We start from the raw sequence: 18,490 nt of genomic DNA on the forward strand, positions 1-18,490 counted from the left end.
CTAATACTACTACTACTGCTATTAGTACTACTACTTCTACTACTACTACTTCTACTACTGCTACTAGTACTACTACTTCTACTACTGCTACTACTACTACTACTTATATGGAGAACAGAACCCAACCAACCCCTGAGGGGCTTCTAACCCGTTCCTACTACTACTACTACTACTACTACTACTACTACTACTATTGCTACTAACTACACCACCAACAACTACTACTACTACCGCTATTACTACTACTACTACTACTACTACTTATACTAAAGCTTCCTTACCACAAGATTTACATCTTAAAACTTTATAACATGCAATTCCGATCAGTGACGACGCCAGAGGGGGGGCAAGGGGGGCGAGCGCCTCCCTAGTAGCTACTTCTGCCCCCCTGACTGCCACCTAGACTGCCCCCCCAGACTTCTACAATCTTTAAACATTCTACATATAGTATTTTATATGAGTATCACAACCAATCTCATTGTCAAATTGTAGTCTACTTTCCATGCATTTACTATGTGGCAGATTAGTCCTCAGTCTCTCTTCTTTGAGCGTCTGGGTATGCACGCATATTTCTGTTTTCTAATTTAGCGCCTTTTGAGGTAAATTTTAGTTATACTTCTTTCTTATGCTTTTTAATTATTGTGCCTAGCGAACAATAGTAGATTTGGTCAACTTGTTTTCTTCTCATTGGATCAACTTCGGTTGCAAACAAAAGAAAGGTAAAACCAGTTACGTATCTTGTTTGTATTTGGTGCTTGGGGTCCCGGATTCGATCCCAGCCCCCGCCAAGTGAACTTTGTGGTGGGCAAACACCTTGCGCCTGGGTTTCCTTGGGGTTCTCCCGTTTTCTCCCACTTTCTTCATTCCACCATTTCATTCATTACTCATCATCACCGTCTCCTTTAGCCTAACCGGCACAACCGTACGATGAAAACTCAAAGATTTCATTTTTTGTTTGTATTTATTCGGGTTTGAAGTTTTCAGTTTCATATTTTGTTTTATTTAAAACTTCTTTTTTCTGAAACATTATTCTCGGCTTTCAATATTCAGAGGATGTTCTTATAACAGCTTAGTTTGCAACTACCAGAGCTTAATTTTTTGAAGGAGATAAAAAGAGTTGTATTTTCCCTTTGTGCAAATGATAATAATAAATTTATGGAATTAAACTGATTCCCAATAAAACGTATTGTCAGTGTGCTGATCTTTCGTTAGTAATTGGTATATACTAGTGCTCCCTTACTTATTTTGTTTCAAAGCACTGACGTGACGTCTACCGTATTGACTAGGAACTGCTGAAAAATTCGTACCCCAACCGAGGAGTGCACGTGGAATGGTGAAGTTTTACTTCTTCTACACTTCCCCCGAGAGTCAATACCTTGTACAGTGCTCCAGTTTTTGCAGAAAAGTTAAACAATCTGAAGATTTCCTTGCACCACTGTTCGTTGCACTACCTCTATCAGATCTAAAATGGAGTCCTTTCAAGTGCTATTTAAGTTTGGGAAATAAGTACACGTAATAGTTATACGGAGCTAAATCTGCGGAATAAGAATGATGATCTAGACATTGAAACCCTAGATTATGCAATGCCAGTTGTGTTCGCAGGGGCTTGATGGACAGATGTATTCTCCTGAAGGAGCATAATTCCTTTCTTTTCATTTTACTATACACTTTAAAAACTATATAAATAATAGTTTAAATTATTTTTGTCACTCAAAACCTGGGGTGGCCTAGGCCCTCCAGCCCCGGGCTATATCAACCACTGACTGAAATGCTGTAATTTTCGAAAATAATGTCACAAATTACATCCATGACTTCGGGAAGAGTCATTGCTTTTAATCATCCTGGACGTAAAGCATAATTTGTAGAGAAATCGCCACGTTTATACTAAGCCACTCACAACTTCACCACTGTATACAACGGAGGAGAGTTCCGTGGTGTTTCACTAATTTCCTAATTAATTTACTTCGGTGACTTTCCTTAGTGGAACAAAAATGTTATAACAGTTAGGATCTGGATGTTTGTGAAATTATCTGTTTGGGGACACATAATCACTCCAGAGGCCTGAGAAACAACAAGAATTTCATTATTAATATGAAAATTTGTATTTGTACATACAGAGATATGTTTTTCTAAACTACGGTTTCATTTTTCTACCTAGTACCTACGCTCCTTCTGGATTCGACTACGACATTTTCAGCAGCTCCTCGTAAATTCTCTCTCTCTCTCTCTCTCTCTCCATATATATATATATATATATATATATATATATATATATATATATATATATATATATATATAGATAGATAGATAGATAGATAGATAGATAGATAGATAGATAGATAGATAGATATAGATAGATAAATAGATAGAGAGAGAGAGAGAGAGAGAGAGAGAGACGTAGCATATAGTTACTAGACGAATGTGTTACTTGTAGTATACGCGAATTCAATTTATGTTTAGGCTTCAAAAGTTTCATTGAAAAATATTTCATGTGCAGACGTTACTTATTTGTTGGTAACAAATTTTACTTGAAATAACTTTAATTTATAATCATATAGGTCTAATATAAAAACAGCAACGAAATACACAATGTAATGTAAAATAAGTCAAACGTAATAAATATGTCATTTCTGGTATGGCAAATAGCCGCCCCCCCGAAAATGTATCTGCCCCTCCTTTGCCCCCCTAAGAACTTAAAGCTGGCGTCGTCACTGATTCCGATTCATTATGAACTAATATGAATTGTTAGAATCACTATGATTCGTTAAAAATCACTGGGGGGAGCGGGCTATACTCAATCCATTAGCTCATTCAAGTGATATTTAATTCGCTTTCAGTGGAATATCATATTTTACAAGTGACATAGCCTTCAACATGATCAGTGCTTAAGAAACTTCAGCTCGCCTCCCTCGATAGGGGATGGCTGATACCTAGATTCACTACACAAATGTCTTAGCTACAACAAAATTTAAAAAGTTCAGAAATGTTGACTAACGTATAAAAATTAATTTACGTAAATAAACAAGTCTTGGCCAATGTAGAATATCATGTAATAATCAAAATTATTTTCTGAGTTGAAATATAGTATATCTGAACCTGCTCTGTACTAAATCTATTCTAATTCTTCTTTAATTAAGTGGTAAATGAATTGTTTATTGATCTCACGTTACTTTGAAATTACAGTGCGATCGTTCATGTTTGTGCAATATAGTACAGAAAAATGTAGAAATTCTGATCACAGGATAGATTATCTTCCAGGTCTTGTCCTAGTAGTATTTCTTCAATAAATGCATGTACAAGAATCTGAAATTTTGTGTAGTATTTCTTTGCCAATGCATGTACAATTACCTGCAGGGTGTAAATGTACTAATAATGAATGTGTAGAAAATACCTACTAGAATATAGGTAATACATTTAGTAACACATTTATATAATATTGTATGAATTGATAGAATACTAACAGCATGAAATGTTATTCTCTTATTTGGAAATTGAGATCTGTGAATTTGTATTGGTGGACACATGCATGTTGATTGTTTAATATTATTAACAGGAAACTAAATGTATTAAACATCCTATTATGTTGATCAAAAAAGGGACATCTATCAGCAGATGTAGAGCTATTTTATGAAACATAATCACTGTTTTTGCTAATATGCAAATTATAAAATAAAAAGTTGAAAAGCAAATTCTTTAGGAGTTGAAATTAATTCCATAGCTTGTATATAAGAAATAGCATTTAATGGCCATAAAATTCATCAGTAGGGATTTGGAAGAATCTGGTATTATTTTGGTTTTATTACACTGTCAGATTGCGTAAATACTAATACAGCTAAATATAAGGAATTTTATTTTCCAACATATCTTCCAAGTAGTAAGGTAGTTCCAGATTTTACCGCTACAAAACGAAGTGGCGACCTAGAATAAGCTAATTTCAATACACATCACATTTATTTATTTACTTTACTGTTTAATATTATCTTTTTATAACTACAGCCTTTCGAATTTGCAACCAACCCAACCTGCTTTTTGAGTTGCCTGCTATTGGAGGAAAGGGAGAATAGCAGGTAGTAAGGCACTTTTATAGTCGTGTATACATTGAATCTTAACATTTTTCTTATTTGGTGTACGGTTCGCGAAATATTGGCTTGTAACACTTATTTTGACTGACCAACCCTATATATATATATAACGGGCCGCGGTGGCTCAGTGGTAGAGCGCTCACCTCTGGTGCTTGGGGTCCCGGGTTCGATCCTAGTCCCCGCCAAGTGAACTTTGTGGTGGACAAACACCGTGTGCGTGGGTTTCCTCGGGGTTCTCTCTTTCCTCCCACTTTCTTCATTCCACCATTTCATTGATTACTCATCATCACCGTCTCCTTTAGCCTAACCGGCATAACCGTAGGACGTAAAACTTTAAGGTTTCATTTCATTTCAATTTCATATACATATACATTAACTTATTTTACCAGGTAAATTGAATTTAATCTTAAGATGGGATACTGCTTACTCCTGAACGCTGTTTTTGTCTTGGTGAAAGAGCAGTGAAAGTTTGAAAGCATTACCGTGGTTCGGATTCCATTTTAAAGTGGAAATCCTTGTCTCATGTAGGTTTGGTGCTGAAAAGGCACGCTGAACTTCAATAAACAAACAAATAAATGGCTCTCTGAAGCAGTAATGACTGCATTTCAATTGATGATTCCCTTCCACTTAAAGTATTATTATCTATTTCTTTGAAATAAAACAAAATTTAGTGCAATCTTTCTAATTCCTAAGTTTATTTCTTAAATATTTAAACTTACAAAAATCAAATATAAAAGAATATCAGTATCTAACATATCTACAACGTCTATTTTTTTGTTTATCTCATTCAGTCCCATTTCTTGTTTTTAATGTCTATCTGCAGCGAGTTCGTTAGAAGCCTGTACTGTTTCTAAGCAGAATATCGGGCCTAAATCAACATCGTTCCACAGCCTTCCAGAATGTAATAATTCTGGATTAGATTCACTGTCATCTCGGTGCGCTGTGTATTTCAACTAGGGGTGATACGCTGTCTTTTATCAAATCCCTAGAATGAAGGAAATAACATTCATAAAATCAATATATTTTAATTTCTATTTTATTGGTTGTGAAACAAGAGAGTCAAAATTAACATAAAAGAGGACACAAGTATTCCAGTCTTGTAGTTGGTTGGTTGGGTTAATATAGAAAATCCAGTTTGAATTAGTATATTGTTGAGTATAGATTACCACAGTTCTACCATCAAAAGCGTATATCGTTTATGCTTCAGAGAGAATTCAAGACCAGTTGCGCAATCAGCTCTATAAAATTGAATTATATTCTAACCAGTGTATTGTATAATATACTTGTATCATCAGTGTGTAACCAACAAAAACTGGAAATTTCGCTCAAGACCCTCCCTGTTTTCCAATTGGTACCAATGACACGATTGCGTTACACTAATATTACTTATTCACTATTTTTTTGTTTTTCTCATTCAGTCCCATTTCTTGTTTTTAATGTCTATCTGCAGCGAGTTCGTTAGGAGCCTGTACTGTTTCTAAGCAGAATATCGGGCCTAAATCAACATCGTTCAGGATTTTAATTTATTTTTACAAAAGAGAATATTAATGCAGTAAAAGCTATTAAGCATCTGCTTTAACTTCATCATTTGCTTGAGGCCTTTTCTCACGGTGATCCCGGCCTTGGTTGAGGCCCGAGTCAGGAATTAGTCGTGAGACGGTCCACTTGATAGTGACTCAGGATTAGGATAAAAAACAATATTTGTTCCCGACTCGAGCCTCACACTTTGACGCTGGAACAAATGCAACTTTGGCTTGACACCTGTGGAGACCTCATCGACATAGATCGAAACCTAAACTTCGTGAAAACCTTCATCACGGGCGACGAGACCTGGTGTCTGAAGTACGACCGCGGAAGCAAGTGTCAAACTATGGAGTGGCGTTGTCCAAAGTAGCCGAAAAACAACAAGGTGGGAATTGAGATATCCCGCATCAAGCCAACGGTCGGGGTGTTCTTAGACTTTGAGAGTTTTTAAATCATGTTATTTTATTTAATACATGAACGTTAAGTAACAGAGAAAAAATAGTGTTACAATGTTCGTGAACCTGGCCCCACCCACATCGGCACTAATTTTAAAATATATGCTAAAAATCAATGCCCAATTAGTGCTGACGACCTGTAATGTTAAAAAAATTTTGTTCCATACACAGACATAAAAAACAAAAAGATTCTGGGTGGGGCTAGGTTCACGCTAGCGCCACCCACTCAGCCGATCGAGATGAAGCCTATACACAAAGTTAGTGTTAAATTAGTGCTGTCGATACTGCATAAAAAGAAAATTAGTGTTATTATCAGAAGGCCAAAATATATTCGAAAATGTTCAATGGCGGCATCATCAAAGAAAACAAAAGATGACTAATTTTTATGATAAGATATATAGCACTCATCTTTTTTCTACGTACTACCGCCAGCACTAATTTGGGGCATAGTTTACAAAATTAGTGCTGCATTATTAAAAGTGGATGGGGCTGTCTTCACATGAACCTGGCCCCACTCACACTGGCACTAACTTCAAAACATGCCAAAAGTTAGTGCCTAATCAGTGTTGACAACCTATAATGTTAAAAAAAAATAGTACTGATAGACAAAGATGAAAAAACAAAAAAGATTCTGAATTAGGCTAGGTACACGCTAGCCCTACCCACTCAACCGATTGAGATGAAACCTATACACAAAGTTAGTGTTAAATTAGTGCTGTCGATATTGCATAAAAAGAAAATTAGTGCCATTGTAAGAAGGCCAAATATATTCGAAAATATAATATGGCGGCATCATTAAAGAAAACAATCGATCCTCATTTTTATGACACTATATATTACGTTGGAGCGTTTTGCACTTTTGTTGGAAATTCGATGACGGCTAGTGCGGAAAAGGTGCCACTACCTTACTGAATTTTTAAATTTTGGGGGGGACAACCCTTACCTTGCCCCAAGAACTTAAAATTGTTTAAGTGTTTGGTTAGGCAACACACACAACACCAATGACAAAAAAGCTCCTTGTGGTCGTTTTTAGAGTTATCTGATGGCTATAATACAATTATTTTATTAAAAGAAACTTGTTGCAATGCCAGTAAATAATTTTAAAATGTTTTTGAGTCATAGTACAGCCATATTAGCTCAGTTGTTGGAATTAATGTCCAGATTTTGTTTGGAATGCAACGTTAACGATGATTATGAGCATAGCCCTCGATATAATACGATTTTCTTTGTACAACTCTTCGCTTATTTTGCTCTGTACGCAAAATAACCCATAACTCACAATGGGGAGGTGGTTGCACATCGAGTTCTACCCACCTACCCACCCAGTAGGCATACGTTGACATTTGACCTTAGGTCACATAGTTCTTCTTGGTCTCGAAGCGATGCATTCTTGTTCTAGACTTCAGTTTGGCTCTAACGTAGATATCTCTTGCGTTAAGGCCGCACGTTTTCGACGCTGCCTCGGACACCAGCTTCACTTTGCGTTCCACAGCTTGACTATGGCAAGGGGATGTTGTTAGAGTAGCTGAAGTTCGGATATTTTCTTCAAGCTGCTGATCCGTTATGTTTCGTGTGATTGGCGGCTCTGTTAGACATTTAGGTCAATTAATCATGTCCTAGTAATTTTCAGCTGTAAAATTTAGTTTCGGAACAATGAAGTCACATGGGCGGCTTGATCTCGGAGTCTTCTGGCTGCGACACTTTTCTATCCTTTTCCAGCCTAACGTTCGAATATGCGGATTTTCATCTGCTGTCATTGCTATCAGCAAGTTTTCATGATGAGTGTAGTATCTGTTTGTAGAACAGAATGAACTATGTGTTGTATTTTTTTCTGGCAGAAAACGTGATAGCTTAACTATGCTAAACAGATGCATGGTGCCCATTTTGCACGAAGGATTTCGCCGTATTGAAAACCAGACGGGAACGTGTACTTTAACAATGTACTGGCAAAGTAGACACAAACTTGAACTAGGTTTCCCAGTACTGATATAGTGGCGAAGCATCCTACAGGCCAATGTAAGCCATCGTGAATGTGATAATGGTCCTGGTTTTCTGTTTGCTAGATCGGTATTACACATTCCTGTAGCAACAGCCTTACAAATTTTAAAGATATAATTCTGGTCGCTGCTTAAACCATTTGGTTTTTTCATTTCAGACACCCATTCAATGGAAATGGGTGTAAAGGAGACGATAGGTGAACGTTCACAATCCTTTAATTTCTTTCCGATGGGGCCGGAAAAAGCGTTGGTCCGATCGTCCCACCATCCAATTCGGTAACCAGGTGTCAAAATGGCAACTCGTTGGTATGAAGAAGGCAAATGAGATGCTGCAGTTCCTTTCCTAGGGATATTTGTATCTGACTTATCACGCCGTTATCCCATTCTGTGTTCGTGGCTTCACCATCGCTGCCGACTGCCTCAAGACTTGACACGTCGTACTGGTTCTTCTCTAAAAGCTCCAATATAGAGTCGGCAATATCCTTGTCAGTGCTTGACTTAGGTGTGGCATGACCCAAGTATTCTGAACCGGGCTCCGATAGAACTGTGGTATGTTTTTCTGTAACCTCTCGTCTTCGTAGTTTGCCGTTAATTTTTTCTTGCAAAAGAGTTGCATCATTTTTTCCGTCGAAGTAGATAATTGTAATCGCCCGGCCTAGGAGATCCCTTTCATTCTTGACCTCACCCAGTTTATCTTTCTCTCTTCGTACCTTAGATCTGTCAACAACAAGATTTTTGTCCTCTGGCGTTATGAGTCTCGCGTCCTGAAGTACGGCAGTAGCGATCAAAGCAACCTGACTGTCTGAAGCTCCAGTTCTAAACGCTGCCTCCGCTGTATTTTGAAGACAGATGCGCTTTAGGCTGTTTCCTTCTTGGTCGCGCCTCGAAGTCAGATCCCGACGTGCTTCCCGATTCAACAGCTTCGCTGGATTTCCTGACGACGCCAGTATCTTTGATCTGTGCCTTGCCTAATCCCACTAGTTGATGGACTTACTTCAACATTTCCAGCGTGTTTCTTGGTTATCTGCTCCTTAGATCTGCTCATTTTACGGGAAAACATCTTTGACAGAGATTGGCTTGTTCGGACGTCAATGTTACCAATGCTCATTTTCCGTTATGTTCTCTGGTCCAAAAGAAACTTGAATTCTCGTTTTGGAATCTTGCGTGTCCTCTCATAGTTGCAATCTTCGGCGGTTTTCCATTTGCAAGACGCAATATCAAAAAGAGACTTTTCCGCGTGAGCAACAAAACCTGCACGAAGTGTTGCTTCTTGTCCTTGTCGACTGAAATGTTTTTCCTTGGTGCGACACCTATTATAAAATGTATTCAGCATGTCAAAAACTATCTTTTCTGAAACCACAGGAATGCTTGCTTTAAGCCAAATATGTACAACTCTTTGTCCAACTAGTTTACAAATGTCAGTCACTGGTAATTTAGTTACACTTTCGTCATCATTAAACCACTTCGGAACCAATGATAATGTCACATAACGTCAGCATACGTGGGTAACTGCACTTCAGTCATTTCACTTGGAGTGTAAGCCTCGTTTCACACTTTCCCGCGTTGGTCTGCTATGAGGCTTTTTCTTCATCTTGCTTTCCATTGCTTCCGAACTTGGAAACCAAAGTATACATAATGTCTCTGAATTCTATCGTACTAAGAAGACTGTAACTTTAGGTACAATTCACAAACTCTCTGTCTTAACAGAAACAGTAGCGAACTAAACCCGTTAAAGCTTAAGCTGGAATAAACTGGCCTGTTGGATTGGTTGGCCGAAGTACGCAATATTTATACCACCGTCGAACTTCGAGCGAGAATATTCTAGAAACGTCGGCGTAAGTTCTGGAGCCAAAGAGGCGAGCGGGAGGTGCGCGAATCTTCTGGACGGAGCCGGACGTTACGACGACGCTCGAAGAGCGTGGCCAAAGTAAGCAACCACGAAGTTCTGTAGCTTGCTGCTAGATGGCATTTGCTGTCGGTGCACATAACAAGCGAAGAGTTGCCAAAAGCAAATCGTGTTATATCAAGGGCTATGCCTATAATCATCGTTAACGTGGCATTCCAAACAAAATCTGGACATTAATTCCAACAACTGTGCTAATATGGTTGTACTTTAACTCATAAACATTTTAAAATTATTTACTGGCATTGCTACAAGTTTCTTTTAATAAAATAATTGTATTATAGCCATCAGATAACTCTAAAAACGACCACAAGGAGCTTTTCTGTCATTGGTGTTGTGCGTGTTGCCTAACCAAGCACTTAAAAACTTTAAGTCCATTGGGGCAGGGTACGGGATTGTCCAAAAAAAATTTAAAAATCAGTAAGGTCGGTGCCACTAATGGCACCTTTTCCACACTAGCCGTCATCGAATTTCCAACAAAAGTGCAAAACGTTCCACCCTACTATACATAGCACTAATTTTCTTTCTATGTGGTGTCGTCAGCTTTAATTTACCACTAATTTTTGACATAGTTTACAAAATTAGTGCTGTTACACAAACGTCAAAAACAAAAAAAAAAAAAGATCTGGGTGGGGCTAGCGTGAACCTAGCCCCACCCACTCAATCGATTGAGATGAAAACCATACACAAAGTTAGTGCTAAATTAGTGCTGACGATACCGCATAATAAAAAAATTTAGTGCCATTATAAGAAGGCCAAATATATTCGAAAATCTAATATGGTGGCATCATCAAAGAAAACAATCGATCCTCATTTTTATGGTACTATACATAGCACTAAATTTCTTTGTATGCGGTATCATCAGCACTAATTTAGCACTAATTTTTGGGATAGCTTACAAAATTAGTGCTGTTATACAAACCGCAAAAACGGCACTGTTTCCTTTATTGCTTGAAATGGAGGTGCAGAGTTAATGTCACGAAACTCCCATATGAAACTAACTAACTAACTAACTCTATGGCCTATGGAACCCGGAGGTTCAGTGCCGCGTTCACAAAAGCTCTCCACTGACTTCTATTCTTAGCTAATTGGATCCAGTTTCTACTTTGTATTCCTATCTCTGCGAGATCCATCTTAATATTATCCTCCCATCTGCGCCTAGGTCTTCCTAATGGTCGTTTTCCTATGGGTCTACCAGTCAAGACTTTGAAAGCGTTTCTACTTTCTTCCATTCTAGCTACATGACCTGCCCACCTAAGCCTCCTAGACTTGACGACCCTAACAATGTTGGGTAAACCGTATAGACTATAGTTCCTCGTTATGAAGCTTCCGCCATTCCCCATTCTCGTTCCTCTTGGGTCCGAATATTCTTCTCAGGATCCTGTTCTCAAATACTTTCAGTCTATGTTCTTCCCTCAGAGACTCCTATCTATGTTCTTCCCCATATGAAATACATGGGGAATTTTTCATTGCGTCAAATTCCCATCACGTTCGAAAGCACTAACTACCTCTTCTAGTGCAGTTGTTAGTGAATCGTAAGTGCTTCTTAGTGCACCGATCCTTGTTAATCCTTCACTAGTATAGGTGTTACAAATAAAATACCTTTGGACGCTAGACTGAACTTGGTGCCCCCACTTCAAGTACTAACGAAAACTTTGTGGCATTCGTTAGTGCATCATTAGTGCTTCAATAAAACACTAAAAATTTCAATAATGTTTCACTATTACAACAGTTATGGCCAATTACATGTCACGAAACTCACATAAAAAATGTATGGGGAAGTTTTCATTGCATCAATTTCCGCCAAATTCAGAAGCACTAATGATCTCTTCTAGTGCAATCGTTAGTGAATTGTTAGTACTTCTTAGTGCACCAACACCTAAGGTTAGTGCTTCATTAGTATAGGTGCTACAACTAAAATACTATTCGGGGCCAGCGTGAAATTGGCGCTCTCACTTCAAGCACTAACGAAAGAATTGGTACCATTCCTTACTGCATCGTTAGTAGTTCTAGAAAACACAAACAATTTCGTTCGTGCTTCAGTAGTAGTGTAATTATGACCAAGTAAATATACGAAATACAGATATGAAATTTCTGGGCCTTATGCAGAGTCGTTCTGACGCGTGATTAGTGTCACACTAAAGAGTTCGACTAACATGATTCCTGCAGCAGTCAGGACTTTAGTATGACGCTAATCACACGTCAAAACGACTCTGCATAAAACTCTCTGTTTCTACGTCAATTTCTACGAAATTTTATATTTCTGACGTTGGTCCCCACCAAAAATCTTGAATAAATCCCAAAATATGATAGCATTAACGTTTGTGCTTAGTGCGTTTAAGTGCACTAAAAATGTTCTAACGATTGCGTTAACTTCATGCTTCTATGTCAATTTGTATAGATTTGGATATTTCTAAAGTTGTCCCCCAACCAAAAATCTCCAATAACTAGTAAACTCTAATATTACTAACGTTAGTGCTCAGTGTGTTTAAGCGCACTAACGATGCACTAAGGATTGCCATTAACCCCAAATTTCTACGTCAATTTGTATGGAATCTGATATTTCTAAAGTTGGCCCCCATCAAAAGTTTTGATTAAATCCCAAAATATGGTAGCACTAACGTTAGTGCTTAGTGCGTTCAAGTGCATTAACGATGCACTAAGAATTGCCATTAACCCCATATTTCTTCATCAATTTGTATGGAATTTTATATTTTTGAAGTCGGTTCCCCACCAAAACTCTTCAATAACTCGTAAACTCTGATATCACTAACGTTAATGGTTAGCGCGTTTTAGTGCACTAATGGTGCACTAACGATGTGACAAATTTGGTGAAAATGTCAGCATAGCCCCTCACCAAAAATCTTCAATATCTCGTAACTCTGGTAGCACTAACGTTAGTGCTTGGTGCACTAACGTGCACTTTCGATGCACTAACGATGTGCGACGTTTGTTGCAATTTGGAAGGTGGAGGCTAAACTTCAGACACGTCACATAGAAAGAATATTTAGTGCTATGTACACACATGCCTGAAGTTGGCCCCCACCTCTCCCAAATTACACCAAACGTCGCACACCGTTAATGCATCGTTAGTGCACTTAAACGCACTAAGCACTAACGTTAGTGCTATCAGAGTTTACGAGTTATTGAAGACTTTTGGTGAGGGGGCTAACTTCAGAAATATCAAATTCCATACAAATTGACGTTGAAACATGGGGTTAACGGCAATCATTAGCGCATCGTTAGTGCACTTAAACGCACTAAGCCCTAACGTTAGTGCTACCATATTTTGGGATTTATTCAAAATTTTTAGTGCGGGGGGCAACTTCAGAAATATCAAAATCTCTACAAATTGGCGTAGAAAGATGGGGTTAACGGCAATCATTAGTGCATCGTTAGTGGGGAGATTAACTTCATATGAAGATAGCCCCTACCAAAAATCTTCAATATCACGTAAACTCTGATAGTGCACTAACGTTAGTCGTGATCTAACAATGCAATAACGATGTACGACGTTTGGTGTAATCTGGTAGAGGTAGAGGGGCAACTTCAAACACGTTCCATAGAAAGAAAATTATTGCTATGTATACAGGTGCTTGAAGTTGGCCCCCGCCTCTCCCAAGTTACACCAAACGTCGCACATAGTTGTGCATTTTTAGTGCACGTCAGTGCACTAAGCACTAACGTTAGAGCTATTAGAGTTTACGAGTTAATGGAGATTTTTGGTGGGAGAAAATTTCAAAAATATCCAAATCTATACAAATTGATAGAGAAACATGGTGTTAACGACAATCCTTAGTGCATTTAAACGCACAAAGCACTAACGTTAGTGCTAACATATTTTGGGATTTATTCAAAATTTTTGGTGGGAGCCAACTTCAGAAATATCAAATTCCATATAAATTGACGTAGGAACATGAGATAAACACAATCGCTAGTGCATCGTTAATGCACTTAAACGCACTAAGCACTAACGATAGTGCTACAACGTTTTGGAAGTTATTCAAGGTTTTTGGTCGGAGCAAACTTCAGAAATATCCAAATCTATACAAATTAACGTAGAAACATGAGTTAACGCAATCGTTAGTGCATCGTTAGTGCACTTAAACACACTAAGCACTAACGTTAGTGCTACCATATTTTTGGATTTATTCAAGATTTTAGTGGGGCCAACTTCAGAAATATCAAATTCCATAAAAATTGGCGTAGAAAGATTGAGTTAACGGCAATCATTAGTGCATCGTCAGTGCACGTAAACGCACTAAGCACCAACGTTAGTGCTATCATATTTTTGGATTTATTCAATACTTTTTATGGGGGACCAACTTCAGAAATATCAAATTCCATAAAAATTGACGTTGAAACATGGGGTTAACTTCAAATCGTTAGTGCATCATTAGTATACTTAAAAGCACTAAGCACTAACGTTAGTTCTACCATATTTTGGGATTTATTCAAGGTTTCTGATGGGGGCCAACTTCAGAATTATCAAATTGCATACAAGCTGTTAGTGTTTTCTAGAAGAACTAATGATGCACTAACGAATGACACTAATTTTTTCGTTAGTGGTTGAAGTGGGGGCAAGTTCAAGCAGACTTCCAAAGGTATTTTACTTTTAGCACCTACACTAATGAAGCACTAACGTTAGGGGTTGGTGCACTAACAAGCATTAACACTGCACTTACGATCTAACGATTGCAGTAGAAGAGATCATGAATGCTTTTAAATTTGGCAAAAATTTGATGTATTGAGAAATTCCTCATAAATTTCTTGTAAACACTAACGAATATATTTTTTCTAGAAGCACTAACGAAGGGCACTAATTTTTTCGTTAATGCTTATCGTGGGGGCTAAGTTCATATTATTTCCTGAAGTTTTTTTTTACTTGTAGCACCTATACTAATGAAGCACTAATGTTAGGTGTTGGTGCACTAAGAAGCACTAACGATGCGCTAACGAATAGCACTATTTTTTGTTAGTGCTTGAAGTGGCTGTAGCAGCGAGAAATTGCCCCACAAAAGGTTTTCCTTTGTAACACCTTCGCTAATGAAGCACTAACGACGTCCCTCAACTTATCCTCCACATAACGCATTAACGATAAATTTAGTGCCAATCGCTAGTACATCATCAATGCTTCTTAAAGCATTAACGCCTAACGTTAGTGCTTCATTAATGTAGGAGCTACAAATAAAAACCTTTTGCAGGGCCAAGTTCATACTGCCCATGCCACTTCAAGTGCTAACGAAAAAATTAGTGACATTCGTTAGTGCTTCCTAGTGCACCGCCACCTAACATTAGAGCTCCATTAGTGTACATCCTACAAGTAGAAAATCATTTGGGGGACAGCGTGAACTTGGCTCCCATTTTAAGCACTAACGAAAAGTAAGTATCATTCGTTCATGCATCGTTAGTGCTTCTAGAAAATACACATAGTTTCGTAAATGCTGAACTATTGATGTAGATATGGCTAATTACATGTCTCGAAGCACCTATACGAAATTCATGGGGAAGTTTTGATTCCGTTAAATTTACGCTAAAATCAAATGCACTAATGATCCCTTCTAGTGCAATTGCTAGTGGATCGCTAGTGCTTCTTAGTGCACCAACAACTAAGGTTCGTGCTTTATTAATGTAGGTGCTACAAGTAAAAAAAATCTTTGAGAACAGCGTCAGTGTCAGCGTTTTGTAAACCGTGTCCCATATTATAAGAGAAACTTCTTTCTATAAAAGTTATTTGTTTTACCATGATCCCTTCAATGAAATATGAAATTGCATTCCTTACAATTTAATATTAAAAATGGGTCTCGTAACAGGGCAAACAGATCACTAATTTCGATGCGCCTTCTCACATTTTCCTACTTTTTTTAAAAAAAATCAAAAGATCCAATATATTTCAACCAAAAATTTTCTTGTAGGCCTTATATCTGGAGAACTACATGAGGCGTAGCCAAACCCAAACTATCTGTTAACTAAGTATGATGTGCTTATTCCGTAGAAAATACGGAAACTCGATTTAGCGGCCGTTCAAAAATTTTGTGGCCCCTAATTTGAAAACTAATTATTGGTCAAGATCGCAATCGTTTGATCCATTTTTAGGTTTCCTAAAATTCTTGTTTAATACTTTTATCTTCAGCCGTTATTGATTTATAACCATTGCATGTTTTATTTGACTGTGCAGAATTAACAATTAATGGGTGCCTATTTCGTAAACAGTGCTCTACGAATCCCCCCCCCCTACATTAGATTGTTTTTCAGTTATCTCACCAATGATATAAAATATTATATCTTTCTATGTAAATTTTTCGGGAGCCCCTTAGAACTATGGAAAAAGCAGAAAATTCCATTTTATGTATCCCCTGACATTTTTCTATTTCACATTTTGTTTTATCCAATTATCGCCAACCGTTTGTGGTTTATAAAACACTAGCAACTTATTTTAAATACGCGGTAGAGTATATTATAAGGTTCCGCATGTCTACACGTCATGCAATACCCACGTGTAAACTACATGTGTTAATAGTAAATAAAAGCAAACAAACGACGGTCCCGAAGAGGAATCGCTCACCATCGCCAACAGTCGGAAGGACGAGAATCAACGAAGGAAGCCGACAATACAAGATAAAAAGGAACTGCACGCCGAGACCAACATCAATCTTCCCAGATTGATTGAAATACCTAAAAACCCTCTCACGACGCTCGATCACCGAGAGGTACCCATCCTTATACTCAGGACGCTTGGTCACCGGGTTCCTTTCCTCTTTCTCACGACGCACGGTCACCGAGAGAGCGATACCTAATCTACACCCCTCTCACGACGCACGGTCACCGAGAGTACCTCACCTCAAAGCCCACGACGCTTGGTCACCGGGCTCCTTAATCTTACCTAAGTAGATATTAGAGGAATACTTGTTATAATTTGTGTATATAAGGAGACTTTTTATAATAAAAAGGTGAAGGGAAAGTCCAAATCCCGAGTACATTTTATTGCTCTACCCAAGAAATTTTACAATATGAAGGATGTTCTGTTCATGTATATTTTATTTGCATATTTTAGATAAACTTATACAATTTCAAATAGCATACTTTCAATGAAATCTGATTTGACTAGCAGAAATGATTGTAATATTGAGCGAAAGATTTGGAAAGAGTACAATCAAATTTGTAAATCACATTTATTTTCGAAAAAAATAAATGCAAGATGATGCATAAACAGTAAATTTAACGCTTTGCATAAAATATTAGACAAATCTTGTAATATTCACGAATTACGTATCACCATTCCTAGCGTAGTATTGCTTTTGTGTTATCATCATCAATCGCGGAGAAATGTGGTTACAACTTACAACCACTTTAAATTTTGAAAACTGCAACCTCTAGAGTTGCCAACTGTAAAAAGAATATTACCGGCACCATAGAATAATTATATTTTAAACCTTAAAATCTAGAGTTGAACTTGATGAAAATACTGGTCAGCCAGTAAAGTACCAATCAGTTGGCGACCCTACTATCCACAAAAATCTTAACATTCACATAATAATATTAGAATAAAATATTAAACTTATTTCGAGTGTTGCGAGAATCCGTAAAGGCTCCGCAAGGATATCAGGGTTAGTGGCTTGAATCTCTGACTTCAAAGTTAAGTAGCAAATACACCAGCAACAGCAACGTGAATAACATATTCGAGATTTTATAAATGCATACAGTGATTACAAATTACAACAGATAAAACTTTACAAATTACATTTCACCTCTTCGTTGGATGAGTGTAACTTTCGGTATTTTCTTCTCTTTTACTTTAATTTTCTAGATTATATAAGATAACATGAATTAAAACTTCATTCTTGTTAATATTCCAACGGCCTTTCCGTTAATGCAATAAATACCCTCAACTTCTAACACCACCTCCAGCGTTTATTTAAAGTAGAAAATAAAAAAGCAAAGAGAAACAATAGTGTTGACTGGAAAGAAAGCTATTAGAGTTGAATATCAAATAAAAGAAAACAAATTAAAAATCTAAAGCAATAAATGATATTGAATAGTGATTTTTGCATAAGTACGAGAGTGATTCAAAAAGTAATGCCTCCAAGCACACTATTTGGCAATAATACTGCAAACATTCTGAACTGTTTACAAAACTATAGAATGTCACTTGTTTCACCTTCGTATCTCTTCTCGTTCCAGAGTAATGCAACAATCCATGGCATCCAGTGCTGACATCCGGTTTAAACAGCGGGCTGTCATTAAATTTCTGGGCACTGAAGGTTGTGCACCCAGGAACATCCAACGTCAATGACGAGTCGTGGATACACCATTATGACCTGGAAACAAAGCACCAGTCGACGGAGTACTCTCACACATCCTTTCCTCCGCCAAAAAAAAATGCAAAGTTGTCCCATCTGCTGGCAAACTGTTGTTGACATTCTGCATCCTGTCTATAATCCGGATCTTGCGCCCTGCGACTTTTGGCCCTTCCCCAAACTTAAGGATCACCTTAATAGCCAACGCTACAGTTGTGACGTGGAGATGGAA

At 37.7% G+C, this 18,490-nt stretch overlaps 1 protein-coding gene across 1 annotated transcript in view; it reads right to left on the reverse strand.

Annotated features, from left to right (window-relative positions):
• Positions 1–4,759: 4,759 nt before the first annotated feature.
• The window catches only part of LOC145691922 (uncharacterized), a 49,765-nt gene continuing 36,034 nt past the window's right edge, over positions 4,760–18,490 (reverse strand). Inside the window, exon 5 of the mRNA XM_081767231.1 lies at positions 4,760–5,067. Coding sequence (XP_081623357.1) covers positions 5,010–5,067 — 58 coding nt within the window. The 3' untranslated portion in view covers positions 4,760–5,009. The remainder of the gene's footprint in view (positions 5,068–18,490) is intronic.

This window comes from Thermobia domestica, chromosome 8 (genome assembly GCF_964235325.1).
Source record: "Thermobia domestica chromosome 8, izTheDome1.hap1.1, whole genome shotgun sequence".
NCBI lineage: Eukaryota > Metazoa > Arthropoda > Insecta > Zygentoma > Lepismatidae > Thermobia > Thermobia domestica.